This window comes from Gekko japonicus, unplaced genomic scaffold, assembly GCF_001447785.1.
Source record: "Gekko japonicus isolate JY-2015 unplaced genomic scaffold, Gekko_japonicus_V1.1 scaffold1011, whole genome shotgun sequence".
NCBI lineage: Eukaryota > Metazoa > Chordata > Lepidosauria > Squamata > Gekkonidae > Gekko > Gekko japonicus.
Window position 1 is genome coordinate 99,505 of NW_015176478.1, and position 25,756 is coordinate 125,260.

General features: G+C 48.1%; 1 protein-coding gene across 1 annotated transcript in view; it reads left to right on the forward strand.

The window, feature by feature from the left end:
- ENOX1 (ecto-NOX disulfide-thiol exchanger 1) overlaps nt 1-25,756 on the forward strand; it is a 239,110-nt gene that overhangs the window by 72,954 nt on the left and 140,400 nt on the right. The window contains 1 exon segment of the mRNA XM_015427201.1: nt 11,968-12,074. Within this exon segment, the coding sequence (XP_015282687.1) occupies nt 11,968-12,074 (107 nt within the window).

Below are 25,756 nucleotides of genomic sequence, written 5' to 3' on the forward strand. Positions count from 1 at the left end.
CATTAATTATAGCATCTCCACTTGACTACTGCAATTCTTCCTGCCAAATCAATTGTCAGCTTTGAGCTTAATCAGCATTCAGTGCCCAGGCTTCCGACCAGATCACATTGGTGGTGTAAATCTTTCCTTTCAGAGGATTTGATCCTGTGGCCAGGAAGACTCCTGTTCCCTCAGGCACAGGCCTGTGTGAATTTGGCCGGCTTTCCAGTTTGGTCCCAGCTTCGTGCTACACTAACTTGAGCATAAAGAAGAAGACGTTCCTGCTGTGCCTCTCACTGCTCTGAGCTGCTGAGTCAGGTTTTACACCCAGCCATGACGCGCACACAAGTGGCTGTAAAGAGATCTCCTGACAAAGTGATGAAGCTGGGAGTGAAAGTTTGGGAGACATGCTGAGAATATGGTGGAATCGGGGAGCTGGTGCAGTCCTGCAGTCATGATAATATTAGTTATTCAGCAGTGGAACCAAATACTGGAATATCCACCCTGAAATACAAATATTCCAAACGACCACACACAATGTGCAATGTATGTCACTCCAGAGGGGACAAAGAGGCCCAAAGCGGTAGATCCAGAGGCTGAAGCAGAGGCTTATAGCTACATATCTGACCAGGTTCTGGACAGAGATCCAGATCTTCAGGCAGAGGTTCCAAACATTTTGGTGGTGGTGGTGGTGGAAAGAGCTGTCAGGTCACAACTGACCGATGGCGACCCCCTCAAGGGGTTTTCAAGGGAAGAGATGAGCAGAGGTGGTTCACCATCACCTGCCTCTGCATGTAGTGACCCTGGACTCCCTGGGTGGTCTGCTTGCTTAGCTTCTGAGCTTGCTCAGCTTCTGAGATCTGGTGAGATCGGACTAGCCTGGGCCAGTCAAACATTTTAGCGGCCTGTAATCCATATCCAGGGCAGGGCTGAGGATGGGAAGGCACCCTGAACCCACACTGCCAGGACCCAAAGCAGTGACACAATTAGAGATCCAGAGGAAGATACAGGAGGCAGTTTCTATAGCACCATGTGGGATGCACAGAGCTGACTGCAGCACACAAGAACAATTTGGGGGTAGATTCCTGCTTCATTTCTATGGTCAGCTTGGATGGAAATAAAAGATTCCTGTTCCCCTGCCTTGGAGAAATGGGAGCAGAAAGCAGTATGGTCCCCAGTTGGCTGTGGTTGAGATGGAGGGAGTTCCAAGATCTAGGGAACAGACTCAAATAAAGGAAGGAGGCAGAGTATGCGATAGAGGAGAACGTCTGACAGTTAGAAGCGGTTCCTCAGTGGAACAGGCTTCCTCGGGAGGTGGTGGGCTTCTTTGGAGGTTTTCAAACAAAGGCTAGGTGTCCATCTGACAGCAATGCTGATTCTGTGAACTTAGGCAGATCATAAGAGGGAGGGCAGGAAGGGTTGCCCCAGTGCTTAGTTCTTGTGGCCCTTTCTTACACACCCAGGGAAATGCTGATTGCCACTCTGGGGTCAGGAAGCAATCCTGGAGGTTTTTTGTCATCTTCTGGGTGTGGTACAGCGGTCACTGCAGGTGTGGAGGGGAAGGTATTTTGTGAATTTCCTGTATTGTGCAGGGGGTTGGACTAGATGACCCTGGAGATCCCCACCAACTCTATGATTCTATGTGCTGAAAGCAATTTTAGTTACTTTACTGAGCTGAGATTTTTAGTTGTTGTTCAGTCATACAGTCGAGTCTGACTCTTCGCGACCCCATGGACCATATCACTCCAGGCCCTTCTGTCTTCTGTCATGCTCCGGAGTCTGCTTAATTTCATGTCCGTTGCCTTGATAACACTGTCCTTTGCCGTCCCCTTCTTCTTTGACCTTCAGTCTTTCCCAGCACCAGGGTCTTCTCCAGTGAGTGCTCCCTTCTCATTGGGTAGCCAAAGTATTTGAGCTTCAGCTTCAGTATCTGGTCTTCCAGGGAACAGTCAGGGTTCATTTCTTTTGACGGATTTGATCTCCTTGCAGTCCAAGGGACTCTCAAGAGATTTTTAGAGGACATGGTAAAATATCCCGTATTGGGTCACTGTCAACGAAGAACCTTTTAAGTCAGGACTGCTAATGTGAGCCCAGGGCTTTGCTGCCAGGAATATTAATGCAGTGGCCTCTTTTGTGTTTATCTACATTACTTACTGAAAGGTACAGATTACTGGTCTAAGCACTAAATGAAGGGGAGGCGGAGTTCTCTGTGAGACGGCAGGGAATAGGATGGAATCATTCTGAATTATATCTGATTTTGCCTCTTCTCTGGGGAATCTCAGTGTTTGTATTGGCAGTGGGCTCAAACTCACTGTACCTTCAGTACAATAAGCCAAGTATTGTTAAATCAAAGCAGGAATGTGGTGCTTAGAGAATCCGAACCGTATCTGGAATGGGACTTGGAGTCACAGCTGCCCAGGAGCAAGGACAGACAAAATGAACTTACTTCTTATGCATGAGCAAGATTCTCCTGCTCACTCTTAGGCAGATGAATTAAGAAATGGCACTGAAGCCCAAGGCATTGCTTTGCACTGGTGAGGCAAATGGATTCTCCCCAAAGCTCCCAAAAAACTCAGCAGAGAGGTGGACATCTGTGGTGCTCTTATAGTCAATCAAATAGGCTCAGGCATACATGGAAATAGCCCCACAAACAGAGACGGAGACATTTGCTCCCAGCCAATAATGCTCCCTTGATGGGTGTGCTTGATACCAGTTCTCATAGGTGATGCATGGCTCGTTTCCAGCCTCAGAGCCAGGCTGCCAATGGAAGCCTGAGGTGTCAGAGGATGGAGAGGGAAGTCAGAGGAGGGCTACATGTGAGTCGGGCAGACCGAAGGTGGCTGCTCCTGTCCCATCCAGCTTGGCAGGGAGGTTACAGTTTTAAAAGTATGTCTAAGGAAATTATCTGTCAGTTTATACTCACACACACACAAAACCTTTATTGGCATTGAAAGCACAAGACATCGTGGAAATACTGCAAAATACTAAGATGCATCAGTCACTTACACTGGGCTATTCAAGCCTCGTCTTCTGATTGCATAATATAAAAATTTTGCAGCAGCCTCCCTTATTTCGCAATTAGAATGAAACAGAAGAGAGTGAACAATTGAGTCCTCAGAGTGCCAGCTCTTACCCTCTAGAAATGGAGTAATAAAACGGGATCGAATATCCCTATAAAGGGGGCAATGAAGTATGATGTGTGTAGATAACAAGGACAAAGTCTGTCTACATAGGGTATCTGGTGGTACCTCCCTAAAAGCACCTCCGATGGCAGAACATTAAAGCGTGCAAGCAGGTATGCTCTGCGGTGGTGTGGGGCTGTTAAACTTGACAGATACTTCGCAGTAGAGCCCGTGTCAAAAGTCCCCAGCCTACTTGAGGAGCATCTGCTGGCATTCCCTGTCAGTTTATACACAAAATGTATGCAGGAAACAGAATCAGCTTTGAGATTAGAGCGCAAATTGTCCCAATATCACGTGTTCTCATAATGAGCCATGAGGAGGAGGAGAACTGCTTTCCAACACTGCAGCTATTGACAGTAACTTGAAAGTTGCATATGGCTAATGAAGATTTTATACGGCATTAGATTAATCAACAGATGTTTGTTGATGAATATTTAATCATGCTGATTACATCGCACTTTGGCTCCCTGGTGCCGTTCAGCCACAGCTCGGTACAGACCGTCTCGCCTTTGTCAGTTATGAATCTTCCTTGCACTCATGAACATGGCCTTGGTTACTGTCAAGGAGACCTCGGGGGATCACTCACTGGTGACAGCCATGTGAGGACAGAGGGTTCCCTTCTTCACCATGGCCAAGGCACGTTTCATCACTGGAGTCACCACCCAGGTTGGAGGGCCACCGCTGTAGAAGGGGAGGGGGGATCCATCCCCCCCCCTTTCTTAGCTGATAACTTTGAAGGCAGGAGAGGGAACAAAGAAGCGTCTCGCAAACAGGGCGTACTAGAAGGGTGGCCTCACCTGGCAAGTGCAAGGCAGAGGAGAAGCCCAGCTCTGGGCGTCCCGTCCCATCCTCTCCTCTGTTTCCACATTAGGCAAATAATTAGGCCACTGATTCAATCCTCTGGATTTGAGGAAGCGTCTCCTTGTCCTGCCTTACTGTTGCTGCGATGTGTGTTCAGAACTGCATGGGATAGTTGTAGATTAAACCAGAGCTGTGGTCATTTTGCAGGCAAGTTCCCTAGAAAGTAGATCTACCCTTTTCCAGCCCACGCTGCCACCACCCAAAAGACTGTTGCTGTGCTGCGTGTGCAGCTGCAGACCACTCTCAGGGGGCGGAACCAACAAGGGAGGGGTGCCTGTGAAGTATTTTTGTCTAGCTGCAGAGTGATGGTTTTACTATAATGGGGGTGCGGAGGCAGCAAGGAGTATAATATGAGTGTGTGTGTGTGTGTGTGTGTGTACATTACCGGGCCTGTGTTAGGAGTTTGTCATGCAAATTTACTGTGATGATGACCAGTAGGTGAAAGGATGTACTGTGTACAGGTTACAATGCTGCATCAAGTATTCTTAAGTATTCTAGTAAATGATTCATCGAGATTATGGCAATTGCACTGTTGCTTGGTGCTTATAAAGGTATCATCACAATGATTATGCATCAGCTTTAATTCTTGTTGGTTATAGTTTTTAATTTAATAACAATGTTATTTCTGGTATGCAAAGGCAATTGAAATGCTGATTTAAAATTATATTGGCTTGAGCTGGTCTGAACATGGTTGGTTTTGAGTGGGGCGATCAGGGGGTTCTTGTCATTTTTGAGTCATAGAATCATAGAGTTGGAAGGGGCCATACAGACCATCTAGTCCAGTCCCCTGCCCAATGCAGGACGAGCCTAAAGCATCTCTGACAAAGACCACCTTTCATCTCTGACTCAGTGACTGCCGCATGAGTGCTTGAAGTAGGTCTCTCCGCCTTTCTTTGACAGCCTGACAAAACTGCAGTCAGGGACAGGCCTGTGAACGCAGAAAAGGTAGGAGGGATTGCAAAAGTTGGAGCAAAGAACTTCTTGGAGTATTATTGTCAGACTGAAGCTCAAGGAAGAGACTTGATTGAATATTTACTTTAGCTTTGACCAGGTTTGATTCCCCACTCCTCCTCCACATGAAGCCGGCTGGGTGGCCCTGGGTCAGTCACCATACTCTCAGAGCTCTCTCAGCCCCACCTACCTCACAGGGTGTCTGTTGTGGGGAGGGAAAGAGAAGGAGACTGTAAGCTGTTCTTTTGGGTAGTGAAGGGCAAGGTATAAAAACCAACTCCTTCTCCTCCTCCTCCTCCTCCTCCTCCTCCTTCTCTTCCTCCTCCTCCTCCTCCTCCTCTTATTGACTTACATACTTACTTAATAACAGAGTTTGAGTCCAGTGGCACCTTTAAGACCAACACTTCTTCACCTACATTGAAACAGATTTCCTCATAGTCCATCTTTCTCAATGAAACTCAGGGAGGAGTACACAGTTTAAACCAATGTAGTGAGAACAGTAGAGCAACCAACAAAATTAGAGAAAGCACTAGAGACACAGTATGATACAGATTCAAGTGGGGCAGCCGTGTTGGTCTGAAGCAGCAGAACAGAGTTTGAGTCCAGCCGGGCAACTTTGAGATCAACTAAGTTCCATTCAAGGCAGGAGCTTTCGTGGGCACGCCCACTTCGGGCTCAGACTTTGTTCTACAGTCTAATACGGACAGTGAAGAAGGACTTACAAGATTGTAGAACAATGCATTGAAACCTCCCATTGCATGTGATAGAAACAATGTTTATTTTGCCTATTTATTTATGTATTTCTATTTGTATCCTGCCCTCCCCCCAAGGCAGGCTCAGGGCGGCTTCCATTAAAAGTGAAAATACATTAAAAACAAATTTATTAAACACAATACCCATCATAAAAACTCATAAACATACAAATAGCAAGTAACTGTAATTGCAGTTAAAGTGCTAGTGGCGGTATATCCAGATCTTTATAGGCCATGGCCTTCCACCAATGTAACAAAGACATATGGCCAGAGATTGTTCCTGTTGACTTCACAGGCTGTTCCTGTTGACATAGAGGGCCTTACCCCAGTTCAGGTGTTGTTGGTAGCGGCTCCTAATCGAAGGCCTGGTGGAAGAGCTCCATTTTGCAGGCCGTTTTGCAGGCCTGATGTCTCCCAAGAGCCTGTTCCAACAGTGTGGAGCTGCTACTGAGAAGACCCTGACCCTGGTGGAGGCCAATCTGGCGTCTTTTGGTCCAGGGAGGGTCAAATGGTTTTGGGACCCTGACCTCAGTGCTCTCTGGGGGACATACGGGGAAAGGCAGTCCCTTAGGTAAGCCAGCCTCAGACTATAAAGGGCTTTAAAGATCAAAACCAGCACAGGGAGACCCATCAACAGCCTGGCCGCCGCATTTTGCACCAGCTGCAGCTTCCGGATTTGCGACAAGGGCAGCCCCATGTAGAGAGCATTACAGTAGTCCAATCTTGAGGTGACCATTGCATGGATCACTATTGCCAAATCATCGCTTTCGAGGAAGGGAACCAACTGCCTACTCAGCTGAAGGTGGTAAAAGGCTGTCTTGGCAGTGGCTGCTACCTGGGCCTCCATTGTTAGAGGCATCCAGGGGCACTCCCAGACTCCTGACCCTCGGCATTGGCACCAACGGTGCCCCATTGAAGGCTGGGAGTGGGATCCCTACCCCCACTCCAACTCAGGCACAGGACCTCTGTCTTCGTTGGATTCAATTTCAATTGGCTCAGTCTAAGCCACCCAGCCACGGCTTGTAACGCCTGGTCCAGATCTTCCAGGGTAGAGTTGGACCGGCCGCCCAACATCAGATGTAGTTGGGTGTCATCTGCATATTGGTGGCACCCTAGCCTGTGCCTCCAGGCAATCGGGGCAAGGGGGCACATATAGATGTTAAATAACATCGGGAAGAGCACTGCCCCTTGGGGCACTCCGCAGATCAGTGGGTGTGTTTGGGACAGCTGATCCCCGAGAGCCACCCTTTGTCCCTGACCTTGGAGAAAGGAGACGAGCCATTGCAAGGCAAGCCCCTGAATCCCAGTGTCGGTGAGGGGGTGGGTCAATAGCTGATGGTCGACCATGTCAAACGCCGCCGCCAGGTCCAGTGACAACAGCACTGCCATTCTGCCCTGATCCAGATGCCTCCAGAGGTCGTCTGTGAGGGCGACCAGTGCCGTCTCCGTCCTGTGTCCCAGGCAAAAGCCGGACTGGAAGGGATCTAACATGGAAGTGTCATCCATAAAGCCCAACAACTGTATTGCCACTGCCCTCTCAATTAATTTGCCCAAATAGCCGGCCGGGTCCAGAGATGGTTTTTTCAAGAGGGGGCAGACCACTGCTTCCTAGAGTGCCTCTGGGAATAGCCCCTCTGAGATTACAAAATCAGAGAACAACGCAATAAACACAGCATAATATATACCATGAAGACTGCCTAAAATTCCACAGATGTTTACTAAATGCGTGATTCGCACTTGCTATTGCACTTTCATCCAGGACACTTCATGCATATTTTTATATACAATGGTACACTTAAGAGTAAAAAAAGAAAAGAAATCTGGAATCCTTTCCTTTTAGCATTGCCAACCTCCAGGTGGGGCCTGCAGCTGAACTCCAGACCACAGTTCCTGTGGAAGAAGTGGCCACTTCCCAAGGTGGATCCTCCTGTGGCACCACATTCGCCTTGGCCTCCTTCCCCAAACTCCGCCTTCCACATGCTCTGCCCCTCAAATTTCCAGAAATGTCCCAAGGGAGAGTTGGCAGCCCGACTTCGTTGTCCCATAATTATCTCTCTGAACTGACCTGTCGCCTGCCTGCTGGCCCTTGTCTGTACCCGGATGCAGAGAACAGAAGAGATAAAGTCCAGTGCGTTTGGGTTAGGGCTTGGAGCTGCCGGTGACTTTAGCTGAGTCCAGCTTCAAAGGGACAATGGCTAGTTGTCATCATTTCGAGTAGAGAGTGGACATCCCTAATAAACAGTTCTGCCTCTGCTTTACTAAGTAGGCTTTCTCTCTGCCGAGTGGAGAGTTATTTGGCCTTCCGTCTTCGCCTGGGGAAGGTTATGAGTGAGCAGACCAGCTCGCCTGCTCTCTCACATCCAGAAGCTGGTCCAGGGAATGAGTCTGCTCTATCGGGTCTGTTTCTCTTATTCCTGAGGGGACACATCATAACAACCATCAGTCCCTAGTAATTAGAATACCACTGTTATTGTATGATTTTTCTCTACTTTAAGAAGTCTTTGTTGAATGATCAGATAAGGAGGCATAGTTTAATTAATTCTAATACCTGTAGAAAGAATTCTCAGCTCTTTCAAAAACCAGGTACTTCAGAGTTCAAGAGTTTCAGATTAAGAATCCTGGTGATTCCACTTAACGCCTTTTCGTCTAAAAAACCCCAAAACACCCATTCCTTGCATCTCCAGAAATATTTTTACTTGAATTTTCTCATGATAATTAATTACACCCAGACTGCTGATTAAGTTTAGTGCTCTTTGCACTTTCAGTAGGTACAACAGAATAATGACTAAAAATCTAAACCATTAATAAAATACTCCTGTTAATGAAAAACCTTTCATATCATGCATCCTTCCTCCAGGTAATTTCATCAGGCTGTGAACAGCAAGCCTGTCTCTTAGTTCTTAAATATGTACACACAGTTATTACTTGAGCAGAGGTTCTAGACTTGTTCACAAGCTGCAGTGAACATGCAATCTGTGTGCAGCGCACACTTGATTTTTGTTTATATGTGCAGTGAATAATTCATTCAACACATGTGCAGCTGAACATTGAAACCCCACATCTATCCAAGTGATGGCCCCCACTTTTATTTGTAGAGTGAATATGCACTTTGGCTCTTTCTAACGAAGAAATCTACAGGCATATGTGCAGGATGTGCATGCGTTCACTGTGACTTGTGAACAGGGCTCATATAGTGTGGTGGTTAGTGCTAAATAGGGGCGAAGGCTGAGTGATTTCAACAAGCAGCAGTTTATTGCATCTCAACAGGAATGCTTTACATGGGGCAACGGCCCTCACTATATACACCTAAGCCCCTCCCAGCCCCCATGTGATTGGTGAGTTCAAATGGCCTTCTTGGCTGGCTGCCCTCAAGGGCCAATCTGCAGGCAGGTTCCAGGATCCTGCCTGCCTTTGTTCTGGGGATTCAAGCTCCATCTAGGTGGCCTGCCCAGCCCAGGCATGGCTCCCCACTCTCCATCTAGGTGGCCTGCCAGACAAGTCCAGGCATGCCTCTTATGCTGGCTACGAGCACTCACAGCAGCTAAGCCTGAATGGAAGATTGCAGATGTCCAGACATAACAGGTAGTTGGGCTAGGAACAGGGAAAGAAACGTGAGTTCTGATCCACACTCAGCCAGTGGGAGACCTTGGGGCCACTCACTCTTTTTCAGACAGGGTTGCTTTGAGGCTAAAGTGGAGGAGAGGAGAACCCACACAAGAGAGAGCTCGTTGAAGGAAAGGTGAGACTCAAAGCTAACTTCACCTGTCAAAACCTGACTCCAGAGCATGTCGCCCATTCTGCCTATACATTGTCAGGTAGAATCCCACACTATCAGGTCAGCGTGCCCAGGGCTTCACTCTTGCTTTTGTTGCAGTGCGGGGTGGTGGTGGTGGTCCTCGGGCTGGTGCCCATGGCACACACTGGCATTTTCCCTGGTGCCCACCAAGGGGTTTTGGAAAGTGGGTGGGACCAGGTGGGGCTTTTGCCCAGCAAGGCTTCTGATTGGCTGTGCAGATTTTTTAAAAGGCCGCTCTGGCAGCAGCTGCCGCCATTGGGTGACTGGCTTCACCTCTTGCCGCAGGCACTTTGTGTCTGCACCCACCACGCTGTGTCAGAATTCCAGAGGTGACCAAAGGCTCAAAAAGGTTGGGGGCCCCTGTTGCAGTGGTTGTGTTGTTGTTTTTGAAGCATCTGAACGCAGCGCTGCTATCGGGATGGGGGGGGGGGCTATGCCTCACTCACCCAGTTCAGTCCAACCCCACGTTCTGCAGGCCTCCCAGACGCCCCATGCAAAGGTGCTCTTTATGTGCCCAGGAGCTTCAGCCGGGGAGCTGGAGCTTGGACGGCCTGCTCAGATGGCACCCCTGCACCCGTGTGGCTTGATTGCCACCGTGTCTGGACCAGCCCTTTGTAGCCATGCTGGTCATCATTCCTTTGGTCCTGATGATCTGAGGAGCAGCAGTCTCTCCTCCTTGGAACTGGCTGTCAGCTCCTAGCTCCTGCTGCAAAGATGCCAAGCTTGGGCCTCGGAAAGGATAATTTCCCTGGGAGATGCATCCACCGAGGGACATGATTCAGCAAAGCTTAAGGTCCCAGCTGGAGAAGGGGAATGAGAGACTGCAACACTTCGTTCTTGGTTGGAGGGAGCCTGAATACCAGGCAGGATTTAGCAGACTGTCACATTCAGCAACTTGAAATAAACAAAACCTAGTTGGGAAGCCCTGAATGTCTGCAGGAGAAGCAAATTATCCCTGTGAACTATCAAGTAAGGGGGCAGCACAGATTGTTTTGCTTTGGGAAAATTTAAACAAAATTTCTTAAGATCCCAATTGCCAATCCAACTATGAGAGAAGATTTTTGACATTCTCTAAATCACGTCCTAGGAGCTGCGGTGGCTCAAGTGGTTAAGACGCTGAACTGCAGGCTGGAAGGTCGGTAGTTTAGCAGTTCGAGACCCGAGTGCCGCACGACGGAGTGAGCTCCCGTCTCTGGTTCCAGCTCCTGCCAACCTAGCAGTTCGAAAGCAAGAAATTGCAAGTAGATAAATAGGTACCACTTCGGTGGGAAGGTAACAGCGTTCCGTGTGCCTCGGCGTTTAGTCATGCCGGCCACATGACCATGGAAATGTCTTTGGACGGCGCTGGCTCTTCGGCTTGGAAACGGAGATGAGCACCGCAACTCTAGAGTCAGATCACGTTCTAGTGACTTCAGTATCCTAAACCCAAGTATTTGGGATGATTTGTCTTTGTTATGAATCAGACCACAAGAAATGTGATTCAGCAGATCCTGGCACTCCATTTTTTTTCAACAGCAGGGTGTACGGCTGTGACTACTTCAGAAAATAGTATGAATTCTGATATGTGTCAGGGAAGCTAATAGACAGCTAATTTCCAAGATGAGTCCAGAACTTTCCTGAATACATGGACAAGTGTTTTATGTGGAATGATTGGAATAAATAATAGTCCCCCACACATCCCAATAATTCTGTGAGCTGCAACATTCCAGAGCAAACCACAAAACCCGATGGCCCCGAGCACCGTGTCACTCGGTTGCCAAACGCAAGAGTCCTCCTTTGACTCAGAAATTTAATATGGGAATAAACATATAATTTTAATCTGGAGATCAAAGATAATTCTCATGCTTCATTGTTATCCTGTGTGCAAATATCTCAATATAACCCATGTGATTCTCAAACTGACCTGTGAAATCACAGACTCAAGAAATGGCTCTGCAGTTTACAGATTTATTGTGCAGGATCACAACTTTACAGAAAATGTTTCCTGACACAGAATGTAAAGTTAGAAGCCATCCGTAAAGCAGGGAGGTAACTAGAATGCCCGCTCACAATTGGTCTGGGCCCAGATCTCCCCCACCCCCACCCCACCACCCCTTTACGCCTCAGACAGATCAGGTGGCTTCTCAGCTTTGCCTTCTGTGTCTCCTTCCTCAGGTTGGGAGACCTGTGTACTCAGATTAACAGCCACAAATGTGAAATAATGATTGTGCCTAGAGAACTACATGCCAGTCCATCTGTGTAACTTGTGTAGACTTGACCAGTCTTGAAGGGAGACATCTCCAACAATTCTACAATGTAAGTACAGAAAGACACGTGACTGGATGGCTACTGATGGTGCTGCTTCCACAGCGGCAGCATCCATAGCCTCCAAGTGTCTTTGCTTGGCTTTTCTCTCGTGACCACAACATAAATTGCTTGTCTTGTTTGACTTCCTTGTTCACCAAAGTTGAGCAGATTGTGGCCGTTTTCAACGCCTCCACCAGACAAAAAGCTTGGGACCATTTCTCGAAAGCTCAGCGAAAGAACATAGACATTTGGCGAAAGCACTCGGAGGTGGGTGATTTTTCCTTCTCTCTTTTTTTTATCCATCATCTCTCACAGCTGGGCTAATGAGGGAGAAAACAGGTGTGTTGGAGCCACAGAGGTTTAATTCAGCAAAATTTAATAGCTGCAGTTTTAGAACTAATTAGATACCATATTACGACACTGAGTATTTACTCCTAAAATAATGAAAGCTGAACTAAAACTATGATGTCCCCTTCAATTCAGTCTTGGAGGACCAGATTCATTTCAAAATATTAAAAATTATGAAATTGGCAGAGTCATGTTAAACTTCACGTGCTCTTCCTCTGCCCTTAATTTATGCTGACTATCTCTCTCTCTCTCTCTTCTCTCTCTCTCTCTGGCTGAGAAATACCATAAGAAAAACAGATTAGTATTTTTTTTAATCGTGAGAGACCATTTTTTCTCAGATTTTGCTTTCTTAATAATTAGTGATGCACTGTCTAGATATGGCCATGTTCGTATCTTGTGTTTTTTTTTAAAAAACAAAAAACAAAATGTACAGCCTGCCTTTCCACTCTTGTAAGGGTCACCAAGGCAGCTGACATATCAAAACATACACAATAAAAGCATATTTAAAACCACTGAACCCAACTAAAAATCATTAAAACAGTTAAAGTATAAAAACAACAATTCAAACAGGCGCAGGAAGGAGGGATGACTGAGGGAACACCAAATGAAACAAAAAAAAAATTCTTCACCCGCTGGCAAAGGTCGGCAATAGAACAGGGCAACCTGTGGTGCCACAACTGAGAAGGCCCCGTCCTCCTGGGTAGCTGCTTGCCTGATCTCAGAAAACAGGGCCTCCAAAGATGACCACACTGGTTGGGCGGGTTCATAAGGGACTCGGCAGTCCTTCAGGCATGTTGGTCCCAAACCATATTGGGCTTTAAAGGTCAACAGCAGGACCTTGGATTCCCCCCAGAAACAAAGATGAGCAGGAGCCGGGGGCGTCAGAGGAGGTCAACAGCAAGCCAGAAACAGGGCCAGGAAGGGCAGGGCCTCTCGGTGTGAGAGGACCTGGCTTTTTCCAGTGTGCATGTGTGGTTCTTTTAAATTAGATTTGATTTGCAGAATTTATATGCCACCTCTCCAGGCACCCCTAGTCAAGGCAGCTCACAAATAAAACAATACCATAAAATATTAACATAAATGTGTATTAAAAATAAGTCAATAGGAAATGTGCTGAGCCACTCAGGGTGGACAAATATTGCCCCCCCCCCCAATGCGGAATCCTTTCCCTGTGGAACTGATCCGGCAGGGGCCCACCATGGGGTGTCTGTGGGCGCTGTGGCAGCCACTGGCGCCTTTCCTGACACCCCCCAAGCATGTTTAGAGAGTGGGAGTGGCCAGCTGGGGCTTCTGATTGTCCACTGGACATCTCATTGGCTGTGCAGATTAGAATAATCCTGTTTCAGCACGAGCTGACCCCATATTGTTTGTTCTATTCTCCGTCTTGTCTTTCCCAGGGTATTTTTAAAAATTCCTCCTCTTGTTCCCTACATTTCCAGGCTGTGTGTGTGTGTGTGTGTGTGTGTCTTTGTCTGTGTCCACACCTCCTGCGGTGGCCATTTTGTGGTTGCCCCCACCACCCTGTGTCAGAATTCCTAAGGTGCCCACAGGGACAAAGGAAGTTAAGGACCCCGACACACAGGCTTGGCTTGTTTTCACAAGCCACCTGTTGCGCATGTGTGATCTTTCCTGTTTCCTAAATGTAGTCTGGATGGCATGGCTTAATAGCAAGCGTGGATGGCCAGAAGCCCATGCCGGAGCGATACGGCCTTAGAGGTGCGGAGCATGTGCTGGGTGGGTGTGCAGACGCCAGCCCTGGCTCCACACTGTGGCCCAGAGTTTGGTGCCTCCTTGGCATTTGGGCTTCTGCCCCTCCCCTTCTAGATTAGATCGCAAATTGCTTTTGGAAGCCATGCTTCAGATGCGGCATGCATGGCCGTGGGGCATGCACGGCAGCACTGCCATGGGGGGTGGACTGGGGAGCCTCTGCAGAGGCCAGACTGGGTTGGACCAAGGCATGTTGTCAGTTTGCAGCAGGAGCACCCTGGTGGGAATGGGACAGGACAGACCAGTAGAAGGTCCAGGTCAAAGTGGAATCCATTTGCCTGTTACCCAATGCGGAGTCATCAAGTAACATGCACACCCAGCATTAGCCAGACTGCTTGGTTCTCTGTACTGTGGCTGTAACTGTGTGACTTTCAGAACTGTCGCGCATACGGTACAGATTAAAATTGTGACCCCTGCTAAAAGCAGGTTCCATTGAAATCAATGGCTCTGCCAGGAACCAAAGAAATGCCCTTTTTGCTTGTGGAGGAAAAAATTGTTGGGACAGGTAAAGAGAACAGAGAACATCCAGTGGAATGATACACATGTGCCCAGTGAACCATTCACATTTTGTGTGAAGCGGTGTTGAAGAGGCAAGCCACTTTTCCACTGAAAATGTGGCTTGCCTCTTCAACAGTGCCAATGGCTGAAGAAGCTTTTGATTGCATGCCGGGCTCCTTTGTGGCTGTTTAGCATAAGTAGAAATCTCAGATGATTACAAGCAAATGACGTATTAACCAAATTTGGTTTAAGTGGCCATCCTGCTGGGACCTCACATTCCGTACACAGCCCGATGATCCCTTTTTTGTAAAGTAAGTACAACTGCCTTGCTTTTCTTTTTGCCTTTCAAAACTCTAAGTTGTATCCATCCATTTCCTTAGCCCCTGTTAGTTCAGCATGCCAGTGATTTAACATCACAGGCCTCTTAATGTTTGCCAGCTTAACAACCGAAACACTTTTAGAAGGTAAGATGCATTTATTTCATTATTTTGTGGTGTTACGTATTAAAAAAGTGTTCTGTGCTTATAGTCTGGAAAAGAGCTAAATTGTGCTGTGATCTAAATCATTTGGGTAACATTTTAAGTACCCATTAACTAACGCTAAATTGAACATCAATGGCACTGGATGAAACATCTACATGAATACTGAATGTCTCCTTTATTATCACCGCAATAATGGTGCATACCAAATTACTACGGAATATTTGGGGACCCCTTGACATGCCACATTAGCTGTTGCAAGGACTGCAGTTTGTGGTCTCCTCACCGAAAAAGTTCATGACTGAAAAATGCAAAAGATTTTCTTAAATCGAAGGTTGTTATTTTTATAATCTGTTACAGATGTATAAACTTTGAAGTTGGTATGTTTTTCATATTAGCTACGCTGAAGTTATTCAAGAGGGAACTAATTTGTTAGCATTTCAATTTTTAATGTGGCAAAATGCATTGGGAGGGCTTTCCGTTAATGTAAATCTGCAAAACGTCTTTGCTTAGTTAACTGTTATTGCTCTCCTCTCCTTTGTTTTTAAACAATCAGCAGTCAAGAGTTATAGAAACACCACCTGCGGAGGAACTGGGGGTCAGGGTCTTGCTGTGTGAGCGGATGGCCTTTCTACCTGTGCTGGGGGCAGTGGTCCCCGTATTCCAACAGATGCTCTGGTGCCCCCCCCCAAGGCTGCAGTACAAGATTTTTTTGGGGGGGGGGAGCAAAGGAACTACTAGAATAGTTGAAGCCCACCATATGAGCAAAGAGGCCTTCCAGAGACTTCTTGGGATCCAAGACAATGTGTTTTGAAGCAATTCGCAGTCTTAAATTTTAAAGTCTGCTCAGTTGCTGCAAGTGGGTGGGGTCCCCAAAGTGGTGCCCCTGGCTGCCATGGCCCCCCCCCTCGACACCTTTCCTGCCACCCAGGGAGTGCCCTTGGGAAGTGGGCGGGGCCAGGCGGGGCTCCCGCCCAGCAGGGCTCCTCTTCGGCGATCTAACTGGCTGCGCACAGAAAAATAAGGTCGTTTGGCAGCAGTTACCACCACGGTGTTCATGGTTAAGACTGGCAGACTCTAATCTGGAGAACTGGGTTTGATTCCCCACCCCTCCACAGACAGACAGCTGGGTGACCTTGGATCAGTCACAGTTCTCTCTCAGAACTCTCTCAGCCCCGCCTACCTCACAGGACCAGTGTTCCCTCTAAGCCGAGGTAGTGTGAGCTGGCTCACCGTTTTTTACCCTCCGGCTCACACATTTTTGTCTTAGCTCAGGAAGGAGGGCTCCAGAGCAAGCTAATTTAGGCGGTAGCCAAATCACTCGTTCACACCTTTAATGCCAGCAGCTTACAAAGTAGAACTTTTGCTCACAAGACTCCACAGCTTAGAGGGAGCATTGCTCACCGGGTGTCTCGGAGACTCTTTCAGGGAGTGAAGAACAGGGTATAAAACCAACACTTCTTCTTCTTCTTGTACTCTCTCACGCCCCTTTTTCTCAGTGCATTTTTTGTAATTACTCCTCCTGCCCCCAGCTTCCCGTGTGTGTGTGTGTGTGTTTACACCTCCCGTGGTGGTCATTTCGTGGCTGTGCCCACCACCCTGTGTTGGAATGCCAAAGGTGCCCACGGGCTCAGAAAGGCTGGAGACCCTTGAAGTAGCTTTTCACCCTCTTCTTTCACGTAGATCATCTTCCCCTGCTGATGGGAGGGTGGCAAGTGCCATCAAGTCACACCTGACTTATGGGGTGTTCAAGGCCAGAGGCGTTCATGGGTGGTTTGCCATGGCCTGCCTCCATGTCACGACCCTGGTATTCCTTACAGGTCTCCCATCCAAGTACTAGCCAGAGCTGGCCCTGGTTAGCTTCCAAGATCTGACGAGATCCGGCTAGGCTGGGCCCTCCAGGTATCCAGGCCCTTGCTGAGGTATCTCAAAGGAACCAGCTCATTTTCTTCTCCCTCCCACTCGACCTTTATTTTTACCTGACAGATTTTTTCACTTCTGTGGACCAGTGCCGTGGACTGCTGTTCCAGTGTGAGTTCAAACCGGCCTTGTTCCCTATTCTGACTGATGACAGTCCAGCCAGAAGGATTCTGGGAGACAATTGTCGGCCCTAATTCACCATTTTGGACTCATTGTGGGAAGCCTTTTGCTTTGCCATGAGAGCAGCATGAAATAGTTTCTAGTCACTTTATTCAGTGAAGTTCATGAAATATATTCTGTTCTTGTTGGAGGGGGGGGGGCTATGTCTGATCATTGGCCAGAATCCCAAGAAGAACTTTAAACATGCTAGATAGATTCAGGACGAACAAAAGGAAATTGCTCTTTAGGCTGAACAAATTTAGAGTTCAGTGGCACCTTTAAGACCAACAAAAGTTTATTCAAGGGATGTAATAAACCTTTGTTGGTTTTAAAGATGCCACTGGACTCTAACTTTGTTCTACGCCTTCAGACCAACATGGCTGACTACCTAGTTGTTTACGCAGCAGGTGATTAAAGGATGGAATTTGCTGCCAAAGGATGTATTGATAACCATGGGCATAGACAGCTTTCAAAGGAGATTCATGGAGGAGATGTCTGTCAGTGGCTACTAGCCATGGTGACTAAAGGGAACCTCCCACATTCAGAGGCAGTCAACTTCTGAATCCCAGAGCCAGGAGGCAACATCAGGGGAAGGCCTCAGCCTCTATGCCCTGTTGTTGGACCTCTGGAGGAACTGGCTGGCGGCTGTGTGAGACGGGAGGCTGGACCAGATGGACCTTCACTGGCCTGATCCAGCAGGGCTCTTCTTATTTGTGACTGTTTTATTTGAATGGCAGGCCATCATGCTGTTATCACACACTGCTTTTGAAAAGCTCTTTTGATTCAAACAGCAAGTGTGTGCTGTGTGTCAAAAAATCTCAGGTACAGTCCCTGGCATCCCTCACTTAACAAAAGGCGGAAGGGCTGGCAATTTCTTCCACCAGCCAGAAGAATTACCACCAGGCTAGAAGGTCCCGCAGGCTAGAAGGTCCTCTGTAAGAGGTCCCACCGGCTGGTAGTAGGGCATTCGGTCTCCTTATAGAAAGTAATACCAGTGTCCTTCCACAACAGGTCTGGTTGCCAGTGAGGGTCACCCATTTTTAAGATTATGTGTAGATACTGTCCCTGTCATGTACACTTCTGTGCAAGGAGGCTCTTCTGAAGTCTTTTAGAGAGCCACGGACATTGTATTCCTTGCACTCAGCGCTTCCATGTACTTTGGTATGAAAGTGGGATTTACCGTGCCCTTCCCCACACCCACGCCTATTAAAAATGTAAGAAACTGTCTGGTTTCCCAGGTAATCTCATGTAAAACAGACTCTAACAAGCTTCAGTGCCTTTCCAGTGATTAAGGGCTGCGCACACCTTTAACTAGAATAGATGAGATGTATTGATGAACTCCAGGGGCATCTCTCAAAGGAATACTTTCCAGCTTCCCATTAACTGCATGGAATAAATTGTTTGTTCTTTCAGCTGCATTCACTGCTTGGGAAGTGACTTCTCTGCCTTGTTTCAAAAATTTCAAACCACCTCTGAGGGAATTGGGCTCTTTGTCAATAGAAAAATTAGCTGTCCGCAGGCTGAAAAGCCGGGCACTAATCACTGGGCCGCATCCCTCTGTTCCACCTGACAGTATTATTAGGTTAAAATGGAATTCCCTCAATCTTCCCTTTGCCTCTCTTAAGGAAGACTGCCATTACACACACACACACACACACTGTGTTCTTCTGTGAGAACAAAAGCCATCTGAGCGTTTCTAAAGCCCAGACACTGGCTGATTGGGTTCCCCAGGCACCCTTCCTTCCCATGAAACATCACCAAGGTTTGGCTGTTCAGCCCCATATGTCTACGCATGAATCCACAAACTCCCACAGAGATCTGCAGTACAATCCTAACAGAGTTAACGCCCTTCTGAGTTCATTCAAGCCAATGGGGTAGGAAGGGGATAACTGCACACAGGATCACATAGTTTAAGATCCTCCTCCATGAGTCTGTTTGTGGCACACCATGATGACAGGGACCAGTCCTCTTGGGCGAGGCAGGGAAGGGCCTGCTCAGCATGGGCCTAGCTCGTGTTTTATCATTGCTGTACCATTCAAGGCTGCAGTTTGGGGCTCACATGGTTGAATGCAGCCCCCTCAGCAACAACTAGGGTCGCCAGCCTCCAGGTGGGGCTTGGAGATCTCCCAGTAATATAAATGATCTCCAGTCCACAAGATCAGTTCTCCCGGAGAAAATGGCTGCTCTGGAGGGTAGAAACTATGGCATTATACTCTGCTAAGGTCCCTCCCCAGGCCCCGCCCTCTCCAAACTCCACCCCAAATCTCCAGGAATCCCCCAGCCTAAAACTGGTAACCCTAACAACCCCCCTGCACCCAGAAAACCAGTGTGAGCAAGTAGAGTCCTTGCCGTTCTTTAACTGTGACATGTCAGTTTTCTGTGAGTCACGCGTCTGACTATCCCACCTCTCATCTGACACAGCACAGGCTTCAGGAGAGCTGGGCCGTGGCAAGCAAACAAAATCCAGCAAGGCAGCATTTCCACCTCGAAGAGCCTCCATGCAAGCTTTCAGATTGCGGTCCATGTATTCTTTGTGTTCAGATGCACCCTCCCCCCACCAGCACACAGATGTCACTGGAAGCCCAGTATCAGAGTTGCCAGCCCTGCAGATACAACCCCTGGGAACTGGGGTGGGGTGGGGGGAGAAGCCGGGGGAGGGGGGGATTTGTTGCAAACACTGTGTTCCCATTTCTGGGCGATATTGCCCAGCAGTGATGCCGCCATGCCCATGGCTGGCACTTCAGGACTTTCCCCAGTCTCTGTGGTCGAGCTCAGGTGATCCGGGGTGTGAGTGAGCGGGAGGTCGCTGGCCGTAGGCGGACAACAGGCATGTACATCCAGGATCCTGAGAAGTAGGCCTTAGAATCCATCGTGGAATCTGGTAGGAGCTGCAGTGTCCTGGAAATGTGAACTTTCACTTTAAAAGAAATATCTATTAGTAGTAACATGTTTATCGACTGCTGGTAGCCAGAGACCATTGCAATAGTAGCATAAGTAGTTTGGATCTTGATCTGTTCAAGCCGTTTGAGTCAAAAGGACAGAAAGATAAGGAAAAAATAAGTATTTATTTAAACCACAGGTCTCTACCTTTCTGAGCCTGCGGGCACCTTTGGAGTTGCAACACAGTCTGGTGGGCACAGCCTCATGAAACCCCTGATTCTTGCCAAGTAACTGGGCCTGTCAGCGAAGCGTGTCCAGACTTTTCTCTCCCCCGGGAACTTTAATACGGTATCTATTATGGTTCTTTGGCCATCTGGTCCTGTTAGGGTTGCCAAGTCCATCTTCCACCCCCAGCATGGGACTTTGGGGGTGTTCCTGGAGGGGGCGGGGCATCCCCGACGTGATGACATCATATTGGGGACATCCGCCCCCCCCATCCGCCTGCGCGCTGGATCTCCAGAAACGGCAGTTCCCTGCACTTAAAGGAGTTGGCGTTTCCCCTTTAAGAGCAGCTGCGTTTCCCTTTTAAATGCACAAAGCTGGCATTTCCCTGTGAGCCTGATCTCAAGCGGAGATTGGGCTTGGGAGGAAACACAGGCTTGGGAGGAAACACGGGTTCCACTCACTTAAAGGGAGAGAGAGAGGTGGCTGTGGGTGTTGGGGGTGGGGCTTCCCCCGCTGGCCATCTGGCTGGTGGCAGGTAGAACCCCCCCCAAAACGGGGCACCCCTGGCAAACCGGGGGGGTTGGCAACCCTAGGTCCTGTAGGTATTTACATTTTTGGTAATAAAATGTAACCTTTACTCCTTGGTGTATTGATATGTAGTAGGTAATAGAACCAAAGCGAGGCCTGTGTGGCTTGCCACGCGGGCCTCACTGCTCTCTTCCCCCCCCTTCGAAGCGGCGGCGGTGGTGAGGGAGTTCGCAGAGCATTCCCTGCGCATGTGCAGGGGACGCTCTGTCACTTTTGGGGGGATTTAAGTAACCCCCCGATATTTTTTCCGGGTTTTTAGATTTTTGTGCACACCTGGGGACTGCCCCAAGTGTGCACAAACATCTCCCTCCCCCCCAGTTGCCCCCAATGTGCGGAAATAAGTATCCGCACGCAGGGGGCATGTTCGGTATTAGATATATAGATTCTTTCCTTAGCATCATCAAGTGTGAAAAGAATTCGCTTTTCACACTCCCGGCCCCCAACAACAGAACACCAAACCTCAAGGCTCCTTATCTTAAATGATGAGAACACAATGATGTATTCTGACAATGCAATAATTTCTGTCTGTTTGAGAACATATTTGCAACAACGGAATATAACAGCAATTGTTTTTCCTATGTCAGAACTTGTAAGAAAACATGTCTTGCACAGCAGAAATGCGATTGAAGTATCAATTAATGTAATTCAATAATATACCAGTTCTCATGAGTTTTTGTATAAAGGAAGGTGTACAAATCCACCTTCATCCAATCTTAGAAACTTTGAGAGTCTCTCTCTCTCTCTCTCTCTCTCTCTCTCTCTCTCTCTCTCTCTCTCTCTCTCTGGTTCTGGTTCTGGTTCTGGTTCTGGTTGGATCCAAGCGCCCTTGAGCTCTGTGTGTCTTATCTAATTTACTTAACTTTGATATGCATATGCCTATTGCTTAGTATTGTGTATTGGTAAAGCAGGAGTCACAGCCCTGCGCCTGGCAGGCTGGACTCTAGCCCCTAGTTTTTTTCTTTCCTTCTCATTATAATAAAGAAACCTTGTTGTTGACAGAGTGTGTATGTGTCTTGGAACTATCTGTTGGTAGTTCTGTTTTCCTTTTTTCGCACCATTTCACCCTTGGTAAGGAGGGCCGACACCAAAAGTTTCGAACCCTGAATAAGGGCAAGAGACTCTAGTTTTAAAATTCTCACCACACACAGCCAGCCAGAAAATGGCTGCCACACCTTACTTTCACTCACACAGTGGAGATTCTCGTGCTGTGATGACAGCTGCCACTGAAGCAACAATTTAAAAACTGGCATAGCCAATCCAAAGCCTCGTTGGGCAAAAGCCCCACTTGGCTCTGCCCGCTTTCTAAAAACACTCAGCAGGCACCACATTGGTGTCAGACTCTTGGAAAAACTTACTCTCAACAACACTCTCTGCAAGTGATTTGTTTATTGAGAAATAAAGATGTTCCAAGCTAAGACCAGTACTGTGTCAGAACTAAAATTCTGGTGCCAAAACCCATAGTTATAGACAGTTCAAATAAGGCCCCGCCTTTGGTTCTATCCAAACACACTCCACAGCCATCCCGCCTAGCTTTTGCATGCTCTACACCCCCACCTGTAAATCTACCATTATGTTTATCTCTGACAGCGAAGCAAGCACTGACACTATCCAAGGTCATCCCTGCAAAGGGATGGTGCTTCAGAAGAGTTACATCGCCACTACAAAAGAGCCATTCTCACACTCTCACACATGCACACACCCCCTAGAATTTCCCTCCCTGTGCAGGCCTCCAATCCTCAGAAAACATGGCAAACGAGAGTCCGAGTTTGACAGTTGGGGACCCTTGATTTAAACCCAGAAGAAGAAGAGGAGGAGGAGATTGGGTTTATATCCCGCCCTTCACTCGGAGTCTCAGAGTGGCTTACAAACTCCTTTCCCTTCCCCTCCCCACAACCTCCCCTGTGAGGTAGGTGGGGCTGAGAGAGCTCTGACAGAAACTGCCTTTTTCAAGAACAGCTGTGTCAGAACTATGGCCTGCCCAAGGTCATCTGGCATCTGCAAGTGGAGGAGTGGGGAATCAAACCCGGTTCTCCCAGATTAGAGTCTGCACACTTAACCACTACACCAAACTGGCTGCCAGAGATCTACTTAAGTCAGCCATAGCATCGTTGCCCTCATAAGTGCTGAGCTGCCCTTAAAGCACGTGGGTAATTTCAGTTTTTAAAAAATAAGGATCTAGGAGAGTTTTCCAATGATTATGTGAAGTACTGACCTGTCCCATTTTCTTTACACTTTCGTTATCCTCTGAATTACAGTTCCAGTCAATAGTAAAAGAACTGAAGATAGCATGTAGTTTTAATGAAAATGAAAGTATGTGGATTAGGCACTTCTGTATTCCCGGAGATTTACCTGAGCAAGATTTTTAGGTCCAAACTTTTAAGTCTCCTGGTGACATAGGCCATAAATCAGGTGATTAATTTTTTTTAAGTAACATATTTTAAAATGAAAAATTGAATCAGGAAATGTGGACATTAATGAACCAGTATCCAACATTTCTTCAATACTCTTTTTTGAGGCTGCAGCAGATACCTTAGCAGTGTGCATAATTTTTTCTGCAACAGACATGGGAGTGATTCTGTACACACTCAAACAGTAACTTGGGCCGAGTTCAGACTGGCAGTTTGCCCCGATACAGGCCCAAGCCAGAAACGTTTCACAAATGGATTAAAGGTTCCCACAGGCACGTTCTCCAGCCGTACTCAGGCGTTCCCCAGCCGTACTCAACCCGTCTTGTAACGCTTCCCTCCCGAGTTTAGAAAGTACCAGGTGAAAGTGGTAGCAAACCCTGGAGAGTGCATTGATCCCACTTCCCGGACGTGTGCACGCTGAAAGCCACAAACAAGCCGCATTGCTGTGCCTATGCGCATAGGCGCATGTTGCAGGAGTGAAAAAAAGCCACTTACAACTGCGCCTCTGCCAGGGGCAGGCCAACAGTGCAAACGCTCCCTTGCACCTCTTCCCCGGTATGCTCCTCCATTAGTCGGTGCAGTGTGACCGGAAATACCCAGAACAAGTTGTTCCAGGTCTTTTTGCCACGACTCCCTTGCGCTTCATACTGCCAGTCTGAACTCAGCCTTGGATTGTGTGTCCTTGTTTTTTGGAGTGGTTTCAGAAGCATACCTTTTCAAAGTGCCCAGGTTGTTAAAAAAACGTAACTCCACTGACCAGCTTTTGCAGGACATTTTGCATTGCTTGTGAGATGTTGCGTAGAGCCACAACAAACACATACTTGTGCTGGGCATTGTGTTGGCCAGACCTGAGGTTGCTTGCTCACATTCTTGCTGTGACCAGGGGTCTGCATTGAGGATTTCTGCAGAGTAGCTGCACTTTGCATGGTGCCACCTGTATTCAGGCTCATTATTTTGGCCTCTGCCAGAGCTGTCTCAGTTTGGCTAGAAATAGTTACTGCTTTCCCCAGTGAGAGGCCTGATTCTAGAAGCAACTGTTCTCTGATGTGAGGCAGATTTGTCATCTCAACAAGGTGATCTCTGATTGTCTCATCTGTCATATTACCAAACTCCCAGGTACGGTTGCCAGGTCTTACCTGGCTGCCGGCAAAGTGGTCCTGGTCCTTCTCTTTGTGCACGTGGTGTGATGGCGTCACCTGGAAGTGACGTCATCGCACAGGCACGTTGTGGGTTCAAGGAAGAAACCATAGAGTTTTTCCTCAAACAACAGAGCGTCCTCCTGCACTCGCGATAGGCGGGCACCCTGGTATACCCAGGAGTTGTGTGCACTGAAGCAAGAACTGAGACGGCTAGAGAGACGGTGGCGTCGCGCTCGTGACGAAGTGTCACGAACATCCTACAGGACGTTTATGAGATCCTATGTGATGGCAGTCAAGGCTGCAAAGAGGGATTTCTATGCGGCCTCGATTGCGTCTGCTAGCTCACGCCCGGCCCAATTATTTAGTGTGATTTGGTCATTGACAACTCTGCCTCGGGGCAGACAAAATGTTAGGGAATTGGATATCGGCCGTGAGGCATTTGCGAGCTATTTTGCAGATAAAGTCTTGGCACTCCGCCGCAACCTCCCCGCCACAATTGAAACAGTTAGGGAACTTGAGGCCCCTTGTACATCTTTGGGGCCGGGTTTAGAGTGTTTTGACCCACTCAGCCTGGAGGAAGCTGACAGGCTATTCGTATCTGTGCGCCCAACCACATGCGACCTTGATCCGTGCCCCTCCTGGCTGGTTAAAGCAGGCCATGAGGGGTTTCGAGGTGCACTGTGGGAGATTGTCAACAAGTCCCTCACCAAGGGACGGTTCCCCGGAGCACTTAAGGAAGCGATGGTCCACCCTCTCTTGAAAAAAACATCTTTGGACCTGGCCGAATTGGACAACTTCCGGCCGGTTTCCAATTTGCCTTATTTAGGCAAACTTATTGAGAGGGCGGTGGCAGCACAGCTGCAGGGCTACCTGGATGAGGCTTCCATCCTCGATCCCTTCCAGTCTGTTCCAGGAGATTTGGGGTTGGAGCCTGGGGGGGGGGAGCTCATCAGGGACACGGTGTCATGGAGGGTCACTAATCGCTAGCAAGTCATTATCCGCCATTTGAATTCAAGCAGAGAAGCTGATTGCAAGGTCACAGGGCCTTTGAGGAAAGGGTGTAGGTGAGTTCAGAGGCAGAAGAAATGTCTTTGTTGTATCAAGCAGCCAAGTGCGATTTAGAGTCCAAACAAAGTTTATTGTAAATTAAACAGGTAGAGCCACTGCTGCAGCATCCCGCATGGTGGCCCCGGCCATAAGTCCACCCTTCTACTTCCTGTTTCCTGCCCTGCAATACTACATCTCCCAGCTGGCTCTGTTGTTTATAGACACTGCTAGGGTTGCCAGCTCTAGGCTGGAAAATGCCTGGAGATTTTGAGGGGGTGGAGTCTGGGATGCGTGCTGAGGTCAGGAGGGAGGCCACCTGCCAAAGTTTCCATATTCTCCTGGGGAAGTGACCTTTGTCCTCTGGAGATCAGTTGTAATACTGGGAGATCTCCAGGCCCTGGAGGTTGGCAGCCATAGACTTTGTTATATCAGAGAGCACCACATAATCCTTCTGGTTTTGCTTGTAACAAGGCAGTTTGTCTTTGTGAGGT